General features: G+C 38.9%; 1 protein-coding gene across 2 annotated transcripts in view; it reads left to right on the top strand.

The window, feature by feature from the left end:
* The window catches only part of peak1 (pseudopodium-enriched atypical kinase 1), a 108,849-nt gene that overhangs the window by 74,303 nt on the left and 18,111 nt on the right, over positions 1–16,435 (top strand). For both annotated transcript variants that reach the window (XM_033968303.2, XM_055222740.1), the window contains exons 4-5: positions 7,782–8,156; positions 8,281–11,370. In XM_033968303.2, coding sequence (XP_033824194.1) covers positions 7,930–8,156; positions 8,281–11,370 — 3,317 coding nt within the window. In that variant the 5' untranslated portion in view covers positions 7,782–7,929. The remainder of the gene's footprint in view (positions 1–7,781; positions 8,157–8,280; positions 11,371–16,435) is intronic.

Raw genomic sequence — 16,435 nt, 5'->3', positions numbered from 1 at the left:
GGAGAAGGAGGCTGTTTGTGTAAAAAAAAACAAAAAAAACTGTTATGTTGTTATTTGGGAAGCATCTGCTCTGCTACATGGCTGTCGAAAATGATCAACACTGTCTCTATAGTTTTAAGAATATGTTGAGTATATGTTAAGACCCACAAGAATAAGTAAAAGTCTCACATTAGCAATTACTCACTTTTTTAATAAAGATCTTCACCTCATGACATCAGCTGGTGGAAGTGGATACTTTAGGCCCAGAGAAGATGCACATTTTTGATTAATCTAATTGACTAAAGATGCACTGTGTAGCTTTTTCTGGTAAACGTTTGCCTGGAATATTCCACAGTATATCATTAAACCTATCTCTATGAAGACAGGCCGAGTTACAGGTCATATCTGTGGAGAGGTGATGCAGCTCACACTAAGAATGAATGTTTTCCCAGGGCATTAAATATTAAATTCAAGGTACATTTAAAGGGCGCTGTTTTCTGATCTGTGTTATAATGTTGTTTACTCATCAAAACAGACCTGGAGTTGTGTTTTGTTTCATTCACACATGTTTAACTCACAAACCCTGCATATTTAGGCTGAGTTTAGGCTTTTCTCAAACTGAAAACACTCTGTTCCATCTTGTGATGTCATATGGTAATACAGGAAGTGCTCCACGTGTTTTTAAACTCCATACACCTTCACTACAATTATTTGGATGATTTCAGTCCTGGAGTTGCCAATCTCTACTGAACTAAAGGTAAAATGTAGCTCTTAACTTGAAAACTACCACTTCATGACATCACAAGGTAGAACTGAGCATTTTGAGCTTTGCACATGTACACAGACTAATACAGGGTTACTCAAATATGTGTGAATGAAACAAAACACAACTCCAGGTATGTTTTTGAGGACTTAACAGCATTATAACATGGCTTAAATCTCACGAAAATCCATTTTGTGCAATATAGGACCTTTAATTAATGCCTTACTGTGAAACATTCAAGCTAAAGCAAAAGCAGTTCCATGGAGACAAGCCAGTACCTTTCCTAGTGCTCCTTTAATTGACATGATGATACAAGACTCCAAATTGCCCTTTATGTTTTATTATGGGCGTAATTAAAGTCTCTTGTAGCTCAGTGATTCTCGGCTCTGGGTCGATACCAGCGTCAGATTTTGTCATTAATGCTTCTGTAATGAGACATTGATCTACGCCTTTAAATACGACCACAGTGGATTGAAGCTGCTGTCAAGAGACTATTGTGTAATATAAAGCGTGCACTAGACACAGTAACGGCCCTTATGAGGAGAGAGACGGACGCCACAAACCACAGGGGGGCGCTGCTTGTGAGTCCGCTCATGTTTCATCAGGCTGCCAATAGCAATACAATCACAGGAGCAGGTCAGGGAGGGCAATGGGGAACGGTTTCAGAAAAATGGTCCCGCTCATGGTTCTAGGAGCAGCTGTGGATAGGCCTGTTAACAAATTTGAAGAACAATGTATTGCTATAGAGATATGCTGCCATGAACAATAATATTGAAACTACTTTACATGTGTGATGCAATAAAAGCAGGATCATCAGAGTGAACAAATGTTTAAATAGATGGGATCATTAAACGTCATGAGTAGCAACAAATAAATGGCAGGATGAAGCAGTCCTTAGCCACAGAAGTGACCTTTTCAACTCTCTACTGCTCAAATCATCATATTACAACCAAAATCTACCCATTATGGCAAAGAAACTATACACAGGAGAAATACTGAGCCCCAAAATATATTGATCCAGCTATCATATACTGAACATAGACTGTATATGTAAATGGACATAGCTAACATGCTAACCGTCGCGTTGTAACCCACTTTACATGATCCTGGTATTTTTGTTTCGCTATTGTGTCCCTAAATGAAGATATGAACATGAATGAACAGACGGATCCGGCGGCTTCTTTCCCCGAGGTCATTGACAGCGTTGCTAAGCGCCCGCTCCTTACTAAACCAGCAGTGCGGGCGAAGGAGTGTTACCTTCAACAGCCTCACTCCGGATTGGCTCCTTGGTTGCTATGATACTCGCGGTTGGCTCCAAATTTGCCCGTATAACTGCTCTAGCCTCAATTCATTTGACTGGAGCTAATCGCTATGGGTGACGTCACACTCGCTTAGTCCACTTCTTTATAAAGTCTGTGATGTTGAACAATAAGTCGATATTGTAATTTGTATGACAGGCCTAACTGTCTGTTTTAAAAATGGACCATGAGTCTGGAATAAAGATGATTGTGGGTTTAAGAGACTGTGCACTGTGTAGTTAATAGAATTTTGATAAAGTTTGAGATTCAGTTGTTTTCTAAATAAATAAATGATCAGTTTGGGCCTTTCTAATGGAGAGATCTATAGCCAGTGCCCTGTCAGTAAAACCATGGAGTAGAGTTTAGATTTTGGAGAAAGCATTTCTATATATATATATATTTTTGGTTTTTGTTTTAAATGACAATGATAAAAGACCTGTATTGTTTATGTTCACTTAAATTGATAAAATAAAATGCACTCATATGGCCAAATCCTTGGCGTCACCCTTCACCAGTGTATGACTTTGGAAAAGGTGTAGACAATATTTATGCATTTACTTTAAGTAGTGTCAATACCCCTTAATACTACTTATCCAAATAATATCCAAACTAGTATCGAAACTGTACTTATTTGAATGGTCACTGGTCACATTATGGAGTGGAAATATTAGTCCACTGAACTGCATCATGTATTATAAAATTCTCAAAACTCAAGTCCATGTCGGTGTTGGTATCGGGTAAAGGTAGATCTGTTTTCCATGTAGCACATATTCATTTCAAAGCCCACACTCTAACTCTACAAAGGTGAACCTCGGTGTAGTTTGCTGTTGCGCTGTTTTAAAATAGGCTGATTGTGAGCACATGCCTCCGCTGATGCTGGGAATATTATTGTGATGACTTACAACAAGTCTAATAGGAACCAACACTTCTCATCTGGAGGCCTGCGCAGAATCTGTTATGCAATAAAACTAATGCAGGAATAGCAGTGTGTGTTACGTAGCTACAGGCCATGAGTGGGACTGAATACCAGGGAGTCTCAAGCTGAGGTGAGGGCTCCACCGGTGGTAAATGGGCTTTGTAGAGTGATAATGCTCTAGGAGACTGAAAACGCATTATTAATATACACTAATTGAAGCAAAATGTTTTTTGTTTTTTGTTCAGCTTTCTACCATGTTATAACATTAGTCTCATCAAAAACATGTCTGAAGAGGTTTTACATGTCATCCATGCATGTTTCAGCAATCAGTTAGTGATCTCTCCCAGACTGTACCCCACACAATAATTCTACATAAATATATAAAAACATGATACAAAACTGTACACTACAACTTCACAAACCTGATACGATGTGCAGTAGTTTCATTAACGAGCACGTGATTGTGTTGTGATAGTGCTCTGAAGGGGGAGTGACTTAACGCGGGGAGAAAAGGGAGGTGAAACTTATTAAACATGTTAATACATTGTTTTCTGTGATTATAGCATTTTCAAAACAATAAAATGCAACATGGTGATCTAAATATGTTAATTGTTAGTAGAGAAGTAAAATGTCACATCTTTAAAAAACAGAAAAAAAACAAACAAAGTAAAATTGCTGAAGAAGTAATTTCAGTAATTACAGTATGGTGTAGTACTACTAATACTACTAGTAATATTAAACTTATCTCCGTGGAAACAAGAAGGTGATGCCAGGCCAAGTTAGAAGCTGAAGTATTTTTTGCAATAAAAATACACATATGTATGTATTGCAAAATAGATTTTTAATGCCATACTATGAAACATTCAAAACATCTTAACTGAAACTTGAAGGAGGTAGATCCAGACCAGAAAAATGATATTAGTCAATTGCCAAATAGAGGTGGGACGAGACATAATTCCCACAAGACATGAGACTGGCTCCACTCGCGAGACAATACCAGATAAATAATAATAATAATAATAATAATAATAATAATAATAATAATAAATTGTGTGCTTTCGTTCACAATTTTGGTTTCATTGTCATACCGCTGCGAAGGTGTAACTCACTAGCTCTATTAACACGTAGAAAAAATCTCACAACATCATTTCCCCATGTGTGCACAGATCTTATCCGATACCTAATACTAAAATACTCTTATAAACAAGGCAAGAGACAAGTGTACAGCCCGCTTTCAAACCGAACTTCAAATACACAGACACATTCTCCGTCCTTATGTGGACCCTCTGTCGTCATGTGTGGCAATGGTGTCTCATTTTATTCCTCCTGATTTATGCCTTCTGCAGCGACCTCTTTTCTATCTGAACAAATGTGCAACAGCTGCCGGACATCTGCGAAACAAAACAAAGCCCTAAATCTTACCTGTCAAACTGCAGATAATGGTTATAACTGTACACTGCAAAATATGGCTTTTGTCTCAAACTATTTCAGCTATTCTTCTTCTCGGAGCTCACTGTGCTGTTCATGGACAGATCTGACCTTGTGCACGTGGATAGTGATTACGCTGAATAGCAGGTTTTTTTACAGGGTTTTGAGTTTGCGCTGGTCGGGTTCACACGACATCACAACATCCTGGTATTTCTGTAGTTTAACATGGAGCTGGAGACAGGTGGAAGTCACTGTTTAAATGTCTGACTGCAGATGTTTTAACCTGGTTTATGGTTAATATCTCTGTAATTCCTGGGCCTTTATACATGAAACAAAAACTTGCGTAAAGTTCAACGTCTGCTCCGTCAGTATAAATAAACTAAAAGGGTTTTTATTACATGATGGCTTAAAAAATGGTGCCATTACTTAACCCCAAAGACATGATGGTTGTCAGTTATGAGATTAACATGGCAAGTTTCTGTGGATCATAAGTTGGATATTTCTTTCCAAAAACCATAAATGTACCATAGAGTTACATAGGCCCCTGCGCTCAATCTGAAATTATGACATCGTCGTGTTATAACTGAACATAAATGCAGTCTATTTTGGCTATACGTCTATTTTCTACCTCATGAGTAATGGATGACTACTTCTCGTTACTTGTACTGGAGTAATATTATTTTGAAGTAACAATGCCATACAGTCACTTTATCTGAAATAATCATGTTACAAGTTTTATGTGAATGGGACAAAATCTCGTAAGATCATATTGCCTCGTGATTGTGTAAATGTGAGGAAAATCTGCATTCTGGTGAGATTTTGTCCCATTTAGATTGGATAAAAAAAGGCTTAAGCTCTGGTCAGTTACATCTCGTGGAAAACTGTAGTTCTAAAAGGCAGTTCTACAATTGCAACAAAAAATTCAATCTGGATCACACAATTTATTCATAAATGTTGTTAAAATCTTGTCTAGTCTAATGCTGTACTGTTTAACATTCCAGACGAGGCAATAACATCTCCACGGAGACAGGCCGATGGCATAAAAAGTGACATAGTGCACAAATGTTCTGTTTTCGTTGTGCCGTTGTGGATTTGGAATAACAGAGGTAAACAGTGAGTTGAGTCTTGTCATCTCTGCTCAGTAGTTTAGTTGAACTGGTTTGTGGTTTTGAATGTCTTTGAATTACAGCCTGTGTTTCCTGTCAGGATGCTGTGATGTGGTCAGTCTGTATAAATCTTTTCACAAACTCAGATTTCCCCTTTTTATTGTTCATCCTTTGGGCGTTTCTCCTGGACACATCCTTCCTTCAGACTGTGTCATTTGTCTTTTAAAAAAAATCTTCAACCATAAAACTGTATAGTTATGAAAATATGTCTTATAAGAATATGAGGCCAAGAATTGTCCTTAAGTAAGGGTTACAAACTTCAAAATTATATTCCTCAAGTAAAAGTACAAAGTAGTGGTCCAAGAAAGTACTCAAGTAAAAGTAAAAAAGAAAATATTTGGGAAAACTACTACTCAAGTAAGAGTAACTTAAAGAGTAACTGTCTGGGGTAACATGTGATCTTTAATTTGAAGTTAATGCAATTTAAAGGCCAAAATATGAAATAATGCCCAAAGTGTGGCTTTTTCAAAGAATAGACACAAAAGTTGAGAAAAAGTACAAAACAAGGGAATGGTGCAAGAAAGACAAATGTTCAAATCATTCCATGTTGTCAACATAAAGCTTTTGTCACTTGTAGAGTTACTCACTGGGAAGAGGAACCAAAACGTTTAGTCAAATAGGAGTGAAGTTATGCTGCAAGAAAGATACTCTGAAAGGTAAAGTTTCTTTAAAAAGTTACTTTAGTACTGAATACTACCCACCAAATTGTAGAACACAGGCTACTGTCCTGCTGGTCCTCTGTGTTAATAGATGACAAACTGAAGTGTCCCATGAGATGAAACACTTGGTGCACAGTTGTCTCTCAGGTCCAAGCAAAGCACATAAATTATATGTTAGATTTTGTCCTATTACAATTTCTTCAGTGTGGGATTTATAAAGTTAAAGTTTTCTACTAAAGACAGGTCACAGGGGGACCACGGGAAGATGTGCAAAGTTTGCCCCCTTATGGAGACTTTGAGCATTTCAACTTTCTTGTTTTGTATAACGACAATATGCCTTGTTTTATTTCTCAAATTCATACAGAATAAAAAATAGACACTAGTTTTATCTTCCTGAACACTTTAAAAGTCTGCATGTGTAGCAATAGAAATTTATGTTTATTTTACTGCAAACAAAATGTTTTACCAAATTTTGTTTCACAGACAGTAAAAATAAAACAGTGACTTTAAAATTATTATTTAAAGTAAATATTTCTATTGCTTCTATAATTCTGAATTAAAATCCACCTAAAAACTTACATAGTTTTCAGGTGGAGGGTCTGAAACTCACTGTCCATGGAGATGTTTGCCTAGAATGTTTTTTACAACAGTAAAACTTCAAACAAAGTTCTTATATTACACTATATTGACTCTTGTGAGCTCTTGGCCGTGTTATAAAGCTGTTACCTTCTTTAAAGTTGTGTTTTGTTTCATTCACACATGTAAACTATGTAGACAGCCCAGTAATCCTGCATTACCAAAGCTCAAAATGCTCTGTTTCACCTTTTCATGTAATCTAGTGGTAGTTTTCAAGTTGAAACAATGTAAATGATTCTAGCAAAGGAGTATAGAGTTTAAACACACAGTGGAGCACTTCCTGTATTACCATATGACATCACAAGGTGGAAAATAACATAATATAGACCCTTTAAAGAGAAGAAGTTGCAGTGTTTCATAACTGATGAAGGCTAATGACCGAAACTTTGCAGTTTTTTAAATAAAATCAAGCGCTGCAAGAAATACAGTGTGCGAGAGACTTCTTCTTTCTTGCCTAGAATGTTCCACAGCATGACATTAAGCTTGTCTATCTCCATGGAGACACGCAGGTGACACTACAAAGCCAAGCTTTTTGGGGCAGTAAAAATGCCTGTAATTGAATAAATAAACAACAGATAAGTTTGTGGAACATTCCAGACAAAGTACCATAAAAGTTGCATAGATTTGATTTGATGTTGATAATAAGATTCTGGTCAAAGTTCACATTTTAAAAGAAATGACAAAAAGACCAAAATATGCACTGCCAAACTAATATGAGAATCAGAATGTGCAGAGGTCTTAGTAGTCTTAGATAGTGTTATCTTTATGCAGAATAAGATTATTCAAGATTTTGTGGAGGATATTATACTTTAAAATTGCAGCTTTTGTGTTCACTCAAATTGTGATTTTGATTAGATTTCTCTTGCAGCCCCATAATGCATCTTTAAAGTCAAATCCCTCTGCTATCATTAATCCCCTGTCTCTTCTGTTCCGCAGGTCCAGCTCTCCCCTGTATTCTTCTGAAGCCCTCATCATTCCCGCTCCACAGTCGGTCGGTGCAGCCTGTGGTTTGATGGAGGGGTTTCCTGTTCACTGACCCCAACGACCCCCACCCAAACCCCCACCCTAGCCCCACCCATCAGCCATGTCTGCCTGCAGCACCTTCACCGAGCATGTGTGGAAACCGGGCGAATGTAAGAACTGCTTCAAACCCAAGAGCCTGCACTGCCTGACGGGGAGCGGAGGAGGAGCCAGACCTGTGCCAGAGCAGAGGCCTTCAGGGACGCACCACCAGGGTGTACCACCGGGGGGCGTCAGGGCAAACACCGGGGTATCGCTCAACGCACAGAGGCCAGGCAGCGGATCAGCCAGGTTGGTTCAGTTTGGTTTTATTATATCTGTGGTCAGCAGGACGATTTTGGACGATCCATGGGTTTCAATTAGAGTGACCCTTAATCCCATCCTTACTAATTATGTCATTTCCTTTCCATTTCAGGACCGGACATTTCCGACCTCCTGTGGCCAAGAAGCCGACCATCGCTGTGAAGCCTACGATGATGCTCCCCTCCTCTCCAACTTCTCCAACTTCTCCAACTTCTCCAACTTCCCCAACGTCCCCAACTTCCCCGACATCTCCAACTTCTCCGTCATTAGGACTTGATTCGGATGGAAACAGCATTCAATCTCCCATAAACTCCCAAGTCGAACCAGGAAAAACGTCCGCATTCACAGTTTGGACCCACAACGGACTCAACCAAAAGAGACCGATTAACAATAACAACAATGAGGGTGAAGGAGGAAGCCAAGAGATTGAAGGTTACGGACCACTTAGCCCACGCACACCGAGCGGGAACAACAATAGCAGCGGATTGACTGATGTTTTGAAAGAAATCGCAGGTTTGGGGCCTGGTCCGAGTTTGCCTCCACTTTCAGGATCTAAAGACTTGTTCTGGGGTCGAATTAGCTCCTCGTATCGAAAATCATTGGAAAGAGGGCTGCCTGCTGCAAGCTGTTTAGCCATGGGAAGTAGTAGTAGCGGAGGGGACGGTCCAAGTGGTGGTCCGAGTTCGTTGCAAAAGCGTGTCTCATTAAGTGATAGTGCGGAAATTATAAGCCGGGAGGGAGGGCGGTTTTGTTACCCAGAATTCTCAAGTGAGGATGAGGATGATGAAGACGATGATGATACTGAAAGAGAGGAAGAGCATGAAAGTTGGGATGAGAGTGATGAGGAGTTGTTAGCAATGGAAATCCGTATGCGGGGACAGCCACGGTTTGCGAATTTCCGAGCAGCTACGTTGTCCCCCGTGCCATTCGCAGCTGGGAAAAAGTGGAATACTGTCCCACTACGGAATAGGTCACTGCAAAGAATCTGCGCAGTTGATTACGATGATAGCTACGATGAAATTTTGAATGGTTACCCCTCTATGGGTTCAAATGGAAGTCTCATGCCGTACGGACATCACAATTTGCAAGGGAGTGGATTTCTGTCAAATTCTGAAACTACAACTTCCCCTGAATCATCTTCTTCGCAGCCTGAAGATTCACGGACAACCTCAAGCAGTGGCAGCAGCGCCCCCTGTATGATAAAAAATGGTTTGCAGTCACCTACGTCTCCAAATGTCCAATGCACTTCTCCAAAAAGCCCAGTCAAAGTTACTGAAACGCACACGTCAGTTTTGGCAATCAGGTTAGAGGATCAAGAAGGTAAAGAGGGTGCCCCCATGCCTCAAGCCATCCAAGGACAGCCTGTTACAATTAGCTTTAGCCCGACAGAGGAGAAGGCTAAACCATATCGCGTTGTCAATCTAGAAAAATCACTCATATGCAAGCCTTACACTGTAGTTGATGTATCAGCGTCTATGGCTAGCAAAGATGAACAAGTTAGCAATTCTACGCCTAAATCTCCTACTGTTTCAAGTCCCACTATCCCGACACCACTGCCCAAGACTTTTTCCAGCCAACCACTTTCCCCAACCTCTCCATGTTTTGCCATTTCACCAAAAACACCAATTTCTGTAGCACCAATTCCTGCCTCTCGCAAAAAACCTGGCAACATACGCTACCAGGAAGTGTGGACATCTAGCACGAGTCCAAGACAGAAAATTGCAAAAGTCGATTTCGGAAATGGAAGCAATTCGGGATCTTCTGTCACTACTCAATATTACAATCACAAATCCGCTCCTACCTCTCCGATCGCTGGATTATCGTCTTCACGCACTGTTCCGGTTAAATCCCCAAATTTATCTGAAATCAAATTTAATAGTTTCAACAATGCAGGGATGCCTCCTTTCCCCATTATCATTCGTGACGAGCCAGCGTATGCACGTAGCTGTAAGAACGCAGTAAAAGTCCCCATAGTGATCAATCCAAGCGCGTATGACAACTTGGCGGTATACAAGAGCTTTTTAGGAGTATGTGGTGAGCTGCCCCCACCTAAAGGTGCAGGGAGCAGGGTGGCAAGTCACACTTATGAAGAAATTGGGTCATCCGAAAGTGTCCAGTCGTCATCTACGGACAAAACTATCTCCGGTAGAGGTACTTCAGAGCGAGCTTCATTTGAGGACAAGAAATCACAACCGGAATTGTCTGCAAAAGCTTCAAATTTACAAGCCAGGACTAATGTAGACTCCAGCACAGTGTCCAGTACCAGCTCTCAATCTGTCTGCATTCAACCTATTTCTTTGACAAGTTCACCAGCTAATTCGGCCATAGCTAAAAGTAGTCCGAGTACTAGTACGTCATCTAGAATAACAGGAGATTGTAAGAAAGATGCTAATGATGTGACTTATAGATCTATAGGAAGCCACAGAGAAGAAGCAAGTGCTGTGCTTTCACAAATTGTAACGTCAATCCAACCTCCGCAGACACCTCCGGATTCGCCAACATCGCAGGACAAAAGCATGGAAGAGTTGTATTCTCTACCTCCCGATGCTATAAAAGAGACGCTCATAAGACCCAAATCATTCTTTACCTCTGCCGACGTTGGGTTTAAGTCCAAAAAAGATACCCCATCAAAAGTTTTATCAAAATCCCAAAGCGCATCCGCAGCAGTGTCGCTTTCTAGCCCAAAATCAGAGCAAAATCCGCCATTCCCTCCGCCCAGATCAACATCGTCGCCGTACCATGCCACCAATATACTACAGAGACACTTCGCCAATTGGACAAAAAGTTCAGGATCTCCGTCAAGACAGACTGAAGGCGACGGAGATGGAAGACGTGGAAATTCGGAAAGCGCCAAACCGAAACGCTGGATATCGTTTAGGAGTTTTTTCAAGAGGCGAAAAGATGACGATGATCAGAAAGAAAAAGTTGAAAAGGAGAAAGGGAAGTTGGTTGGATTAGATGGGACGGTTATACACATGCTCCCAGCTCCACCTGTGCAGCAGCATCAGTGGTTTGCAGAGGCCAAGCCAGAAGATCCGAACCAGAAACCAACGATAATATTCACGTATAAGCCAGACAGTGGACCAGGAGAGGGGGAGCTGAGGATAGAGGAGGTGAGAGAGACAGCGCTGATAAACCCAGAAGAAAGCCTGAAACCTGCAAGTCAAAGAAGAACACCATCTCCATCGACTCAACCAGCCAGGTATGTGAACTTTGACGTATCGAGCACAGCGCATAGTTGACTGTTCTACAACTTAAAAACTTTCGAACTGGTTTTATTCCATGTGTTTAAGCAAAATCTGTCTTGCCTCCATCGAATTATAAACCGTTTTATTGTACCAGAATCCAGAATCCATTATTAGCTTTCTAGTTGTTGTTAGCTTTACTCTCACGGCTTGGTCTCTGTTCTCTGAGAGTTGTTACAAAGCATTTTAAATTAACTAGTTCTGTTTTTCATGTTTTTAATACAGTAAAAATCAGGTAGTTTAACTCACAAGTAGAACTGACTTTTTCTAAAATACATTTTTCCTAAAACCAAATGATTTATTCTGCAGTAGTATCCTTTAAAAACATGTATTACTTATGAGAAGGATCTGGTGCTTTTATTGGTACATACTTTTCAACTTTAACATGCATAGACCATTATATTTGCATGATTTGTCAAATAGTTTTTATCAATATAATTACATTACTTCCACGTGCTTCTCCGTGGGGATGTTATTTCTTTCCATTTAAAGTTCCACAGCATGCCATTTAACATATTTATCTCCATGGAAACAAGCAGGTGACGTCCCCAGGCGAAGTTACAGATCTGTGAAGAGGTAACCCTCGCTCACAGTAAAATGTTTTTTACGATAAAAACACATGGAGGCAAACACCAGAAAAGTTACATAGTGCGACTTAACATTTTTTGTTTCATGTATTACCAGTCAAAAGTTTGGACACACCATCTCATTCAATGTTTTTTTTTTTTTTTTCAATGTTTACTACTTTTTACATTTACATCAAATATATGAAGAAAAAAAGTGGAATAACTACTATTTTTTGACAAAGAAAACTATGATTTGAATTGTTTTATTTATTTATTAGTAGTTGCTTACTTATATATATATATTATGTATACTTACCTTTTCCTCTGCTACATAATCTTAATAGAATCTTACTATCATATATTTGACGTCTTCTGTATGCAAATAAAATGTAGAAAGTAGTAAAAACAAAGAAAAAAAATATTGAATGAGACAGCGTGTCCAAACTTTTGAGTAGTAGTGTATATCTACTGAGACACCATTTCTCACTGTTTTGGAGTGAACTTTGTCATTTCTTTTACTGTAACTACTATTTGATTGACACGTCCTCCACCAGATATTTTTGTAGGCACATCTGAAACTTTTGGTTTGGTCCCTTGGTGCTTTACTTTCCTCCATCTTTGCTTCTTTGCCTGTAATTTCTCTCTCCTCCTCTGAGCCCTGAGCTTGGTGAACTCTTAAATATTTCACCACTCGACACTGTCAAAACCCGGCCCCAATCTGTCGACTTTCTGTTAAGTTCTTTTTCAAATTCACATCAAACGTTTGTAGGTGTGCCTTTGTTCCTCTCACTCTAAATAACCAACGCTTCATAAATTTGCATGTTTTGCTATTTAAAGGCAGCACCCAATTGAATGCTGTGCTCAATATTTTCCCTTGGTATGGCTTTACTGTGTAACTTTTCTGGAGGAGAGTCCCTTATGAGTTTGTCTCCATGGAGATGTTATTGTTTTGCCTAAATATTACACAGTATGGCATTAAACTCATCTGTTTCCAAGGAAAGATAAGCAGGTGCAAAGCAAAAACAACTCCACTCCAAAAAATAAGTAAATAAATAGCCCACACTGGTCCACTTTAGAGATATATAGAAATGGACGTTGGAGAGACTGTAGACGCAGATTGGCAGCCTCACTACAGTAGTAATTAAAGTTTATTACAACAGGTGTGAGTGAGGAGTGAATGAATAATGCTTTAAATTACACAGCAGCTCTTAATGATTCAGCAATAACAGGGCAGTGCATAAAAAATTGGGCTGGGTTTCAGGTGACGTCCAACATTCCATAGGCCAATAATATTCGATACAGATGGGAGCATGTGAAATTAATGTTAAAATACAGATTTATGTTGTAATACAGTAAACTCTTGAGTCTAGTCATTAATAGCAATGATCAGGTTCAACATTTGTGCGTTTACCTTTTGCATATTTCATAGTAAAGTCCAGTGTAATTAACAGGGAAATCTGACTCTTGTTCCTCATCTGGGAGTAAGACTTCATCACATCACTTTCTTCACTTTTAAGACTTTTAATATCACTGTTACTAGTTACTTACACCACCTTCAGCTTCATCTTGTGGCATTTCTCACCCTATAACCTTTTGTTTACTTTGAAGCTGTTAATAAGTAACTGGCAGAACGCCTCTTGGTCAAATAGTAGATCTTTACTTTTCAATGGGGAATGTAGCAAAAACTATTCTGTAAAATGGTTAACTTTGCTCACCAAAATTATATTACGTTACATTAAAGGTGCTGTATTTGATTTTACTGCCTTAAAAAAGACAAAAACATGAAAAACAGAAGTACTTTTAAATATTTTGCAGTGGTCCAAAGTTATTCCTCACTTACCTTCTGCATTCTGAGCATCCTAATTATTCACCGTAGTAAGTTTATAAGCACATTTCACAACTATAATGCCAACGCGCACTTCCTGATTATCGGACAACAAAGCACTTTCTAATTAGATGCCGACAGCACATATTAGACATAGTTTGACTCCAAAAGCTGCTTATAAAATATATCTGTATAGGAGCAAAACTAATTTAGCTGAAATATGATTTATAAAACATTAGGGGTGAATTGTGTGAATCTTGTGTCATGTTAGTCAGTTCTCATGACCTTCCTACTTTTTGTGAATGTGTAACTTTTTATTACCGTATTGTTTTGATTGGTGAGCAAAGGGTTAACTTAGCGGCAGCTTTCTGATTGGCTGAGATCGGGCATGCTCTGAGCGCTGTCCGGACACTACCTTACACAGGTGGCGACTTTCAAAGGAACAACTTCAGAAGCAGAAAAGAAGAACCAAGAAACTGTTTTTTGTTTTTGTTTTTTAAGATTTCTGTAATGGATTTTAAGTGAAATTATGTGATTTTTAAGCTTTACAAATGGGGAGTTGTGTCAGCCAATACAGTGGGTAAGTTAGAATTCAAAGTACTTTTAAAATCATTACTTTTGTGGAGCGATGTGAAGTTGCATTGACCTAGATAGATTCGGTTTGTGTGGCTTTAGGGCTTGTGTTTCGGGATTAGTCATTTTAACAGAGAGGAGGAAAGTTGTGTAGGATTTTGTTAAAGGAGCCAGGCAGATCTGAACAAGTCAAGTCCTGACCCCAAAACACGCAGCCAGCATCAAGGTATTTATTAAGTGAAGAGGAGATGAAAGTGTCTGTGGATGAGAGAGTGCTGGCCATGGGGAAAGCAATACACTTAAATTTGAATAATAAAAGACAAAATATTGAAAATAACTTAAGAGAGGCTCAAAGGTGAACTATGTTAACTTTTCTGGTGAGGGGTTTTTCTCACCTATTTGATGTTATTGCTCATGAAGTTTATGTATTTATTTATTTGTAGACCACAATTCATACCCAAATACACCCTGCATTTATTCAATTACAGAGTTTTTATTGCTAAAATGTAAAAAAAGAAATACAAAAAACATGTATTCTTACCACTGACTGTATGAAGAAGTGGACTGAAGTGAATGTGACGTCACCCACAGCGTTCAGCTCCAGTCAAATGAAGGTCAACGAGGCGGTTACAAAGGCAAATTTGGAGCAGAGTTCTGACTGCGCGTATCATAGCAACCAAAGAGCCAATCCAGAGCCAGGCTGTTTAATGTAGCGCCCCTTCCCTTAGCTTACCAACGCTGTCAATTAAACCTGTTGATGACGCTAGCGGGAACGACCACGGGGAAGGAAGGCACCTGATTTGTCTGTTATTAATGTTCATATCTTGATTTACGGATAAAATTGCCAAATAAAAACACGAGGATGATGTAGAGCAGGTTAATACGAACATTTTAAGACCAAAATGACAAGGCTCACGGCTGCAGTTACAGAGGGAGGGGGTCACGGGTTTTCAATGTAAACTGAACTGGAGCCACAGTCGATGGAGCTGGAAGTGCGCACATGTTTACTACTGATATGGAATGCCACGGCTAGCAGGTTAGCTACGTCCATTTATATATACAGTCTATGATTCTTACCCGTGGACAGCCTCATTTCGCTATTAGCCTCGTTACGTCACCTGCTTAATGCTATACTGTGTAATATTCAGGCAAACCTATGACCTCTCCATGGAGACAAGTTTTGATGGACGCTTCACCAGAAAAGTTACACAGCGGACCTTTAATTTGGATCATTTAAATTCTAATATTTCATAGTAAATTTTGATGGTTTAACAGGCCATAGAATAAATACATTTATTTATTTCCAATGTAAAAAAAATATTTAAAAAAATTGTCTCTAACGCAGCTTACTCAGTCACATCCAGAAAACACTATAAGAGCTCAGAAGGTTCAAATTTTTTCAGGTATTTAAAATATACTTCCTAGTACAAGAAAGAAAACAATACTATGCTGATTACTTGATGTAAACATGGTCCATGTATGTAGGACAAAGAGATAACATAAATTCAATGTCCAAGGTGTAAAAGTCTACATAGGTTGGTCCCTTTTACAGCATGTCCCTACAGAGCCACCATAGCTGTTCACAGGCCCTAAAAGAGTGGATAGTGAAGTGTGACTGTGTTTTGGGTTAGTAAATTGGAGTTACTGTACTGCTTCACCTGGATGAATTAAGTCAAGTATAATTTACTATTATTCATTTATTTTGTAAGGAGTATTTTTATTTGTATTTATTTATTTATTTATTTTTTTATTGGAGTGAACGTAATGGCTAAATAAGTCTGCACATCTGCGCTTCACTCTACAGCTGTAGTACGACTGCTGCACACCGTGAATCCCTTGGGAAGTTTTCAAAAACAAAAAACAGCTAATGCTTAGTGTTGACACAAAACTAAAATTTTAAACTTAATTCCAAAACTAAGAGGCACAATTGATTTCCCACACAATAATAATAAAAAAACTGTATTCTATAGACAATAGAATGGAATTTTCAGTACAAAATACTAGTAATGTCCTTAATCTCACCATGTGGTTTGATACAGATACAGATTATAAAATTAT

This window comes from Periophthalmus magnuspinnatus, chromosome 6 (genome assembly GCF_009829125.3).
Source record: "Periophthalmus magnuspinnatus isolate fPerMag1 chromosome 6, fPerMag1.2.pri, whole genome shotgun sequence".
NCBI lineage: Eukaryota > Metazoa > Chordata > Actinopteri > Gobiiformes > Gobiidae > Periophthalmus > Periophthalmus magnuspinnatus.
The sequence above is the reverse complement of the archived record's forward strand: the minus strand, read 5'-3'. Positions and strand labels throughout refer to the sequence as shown.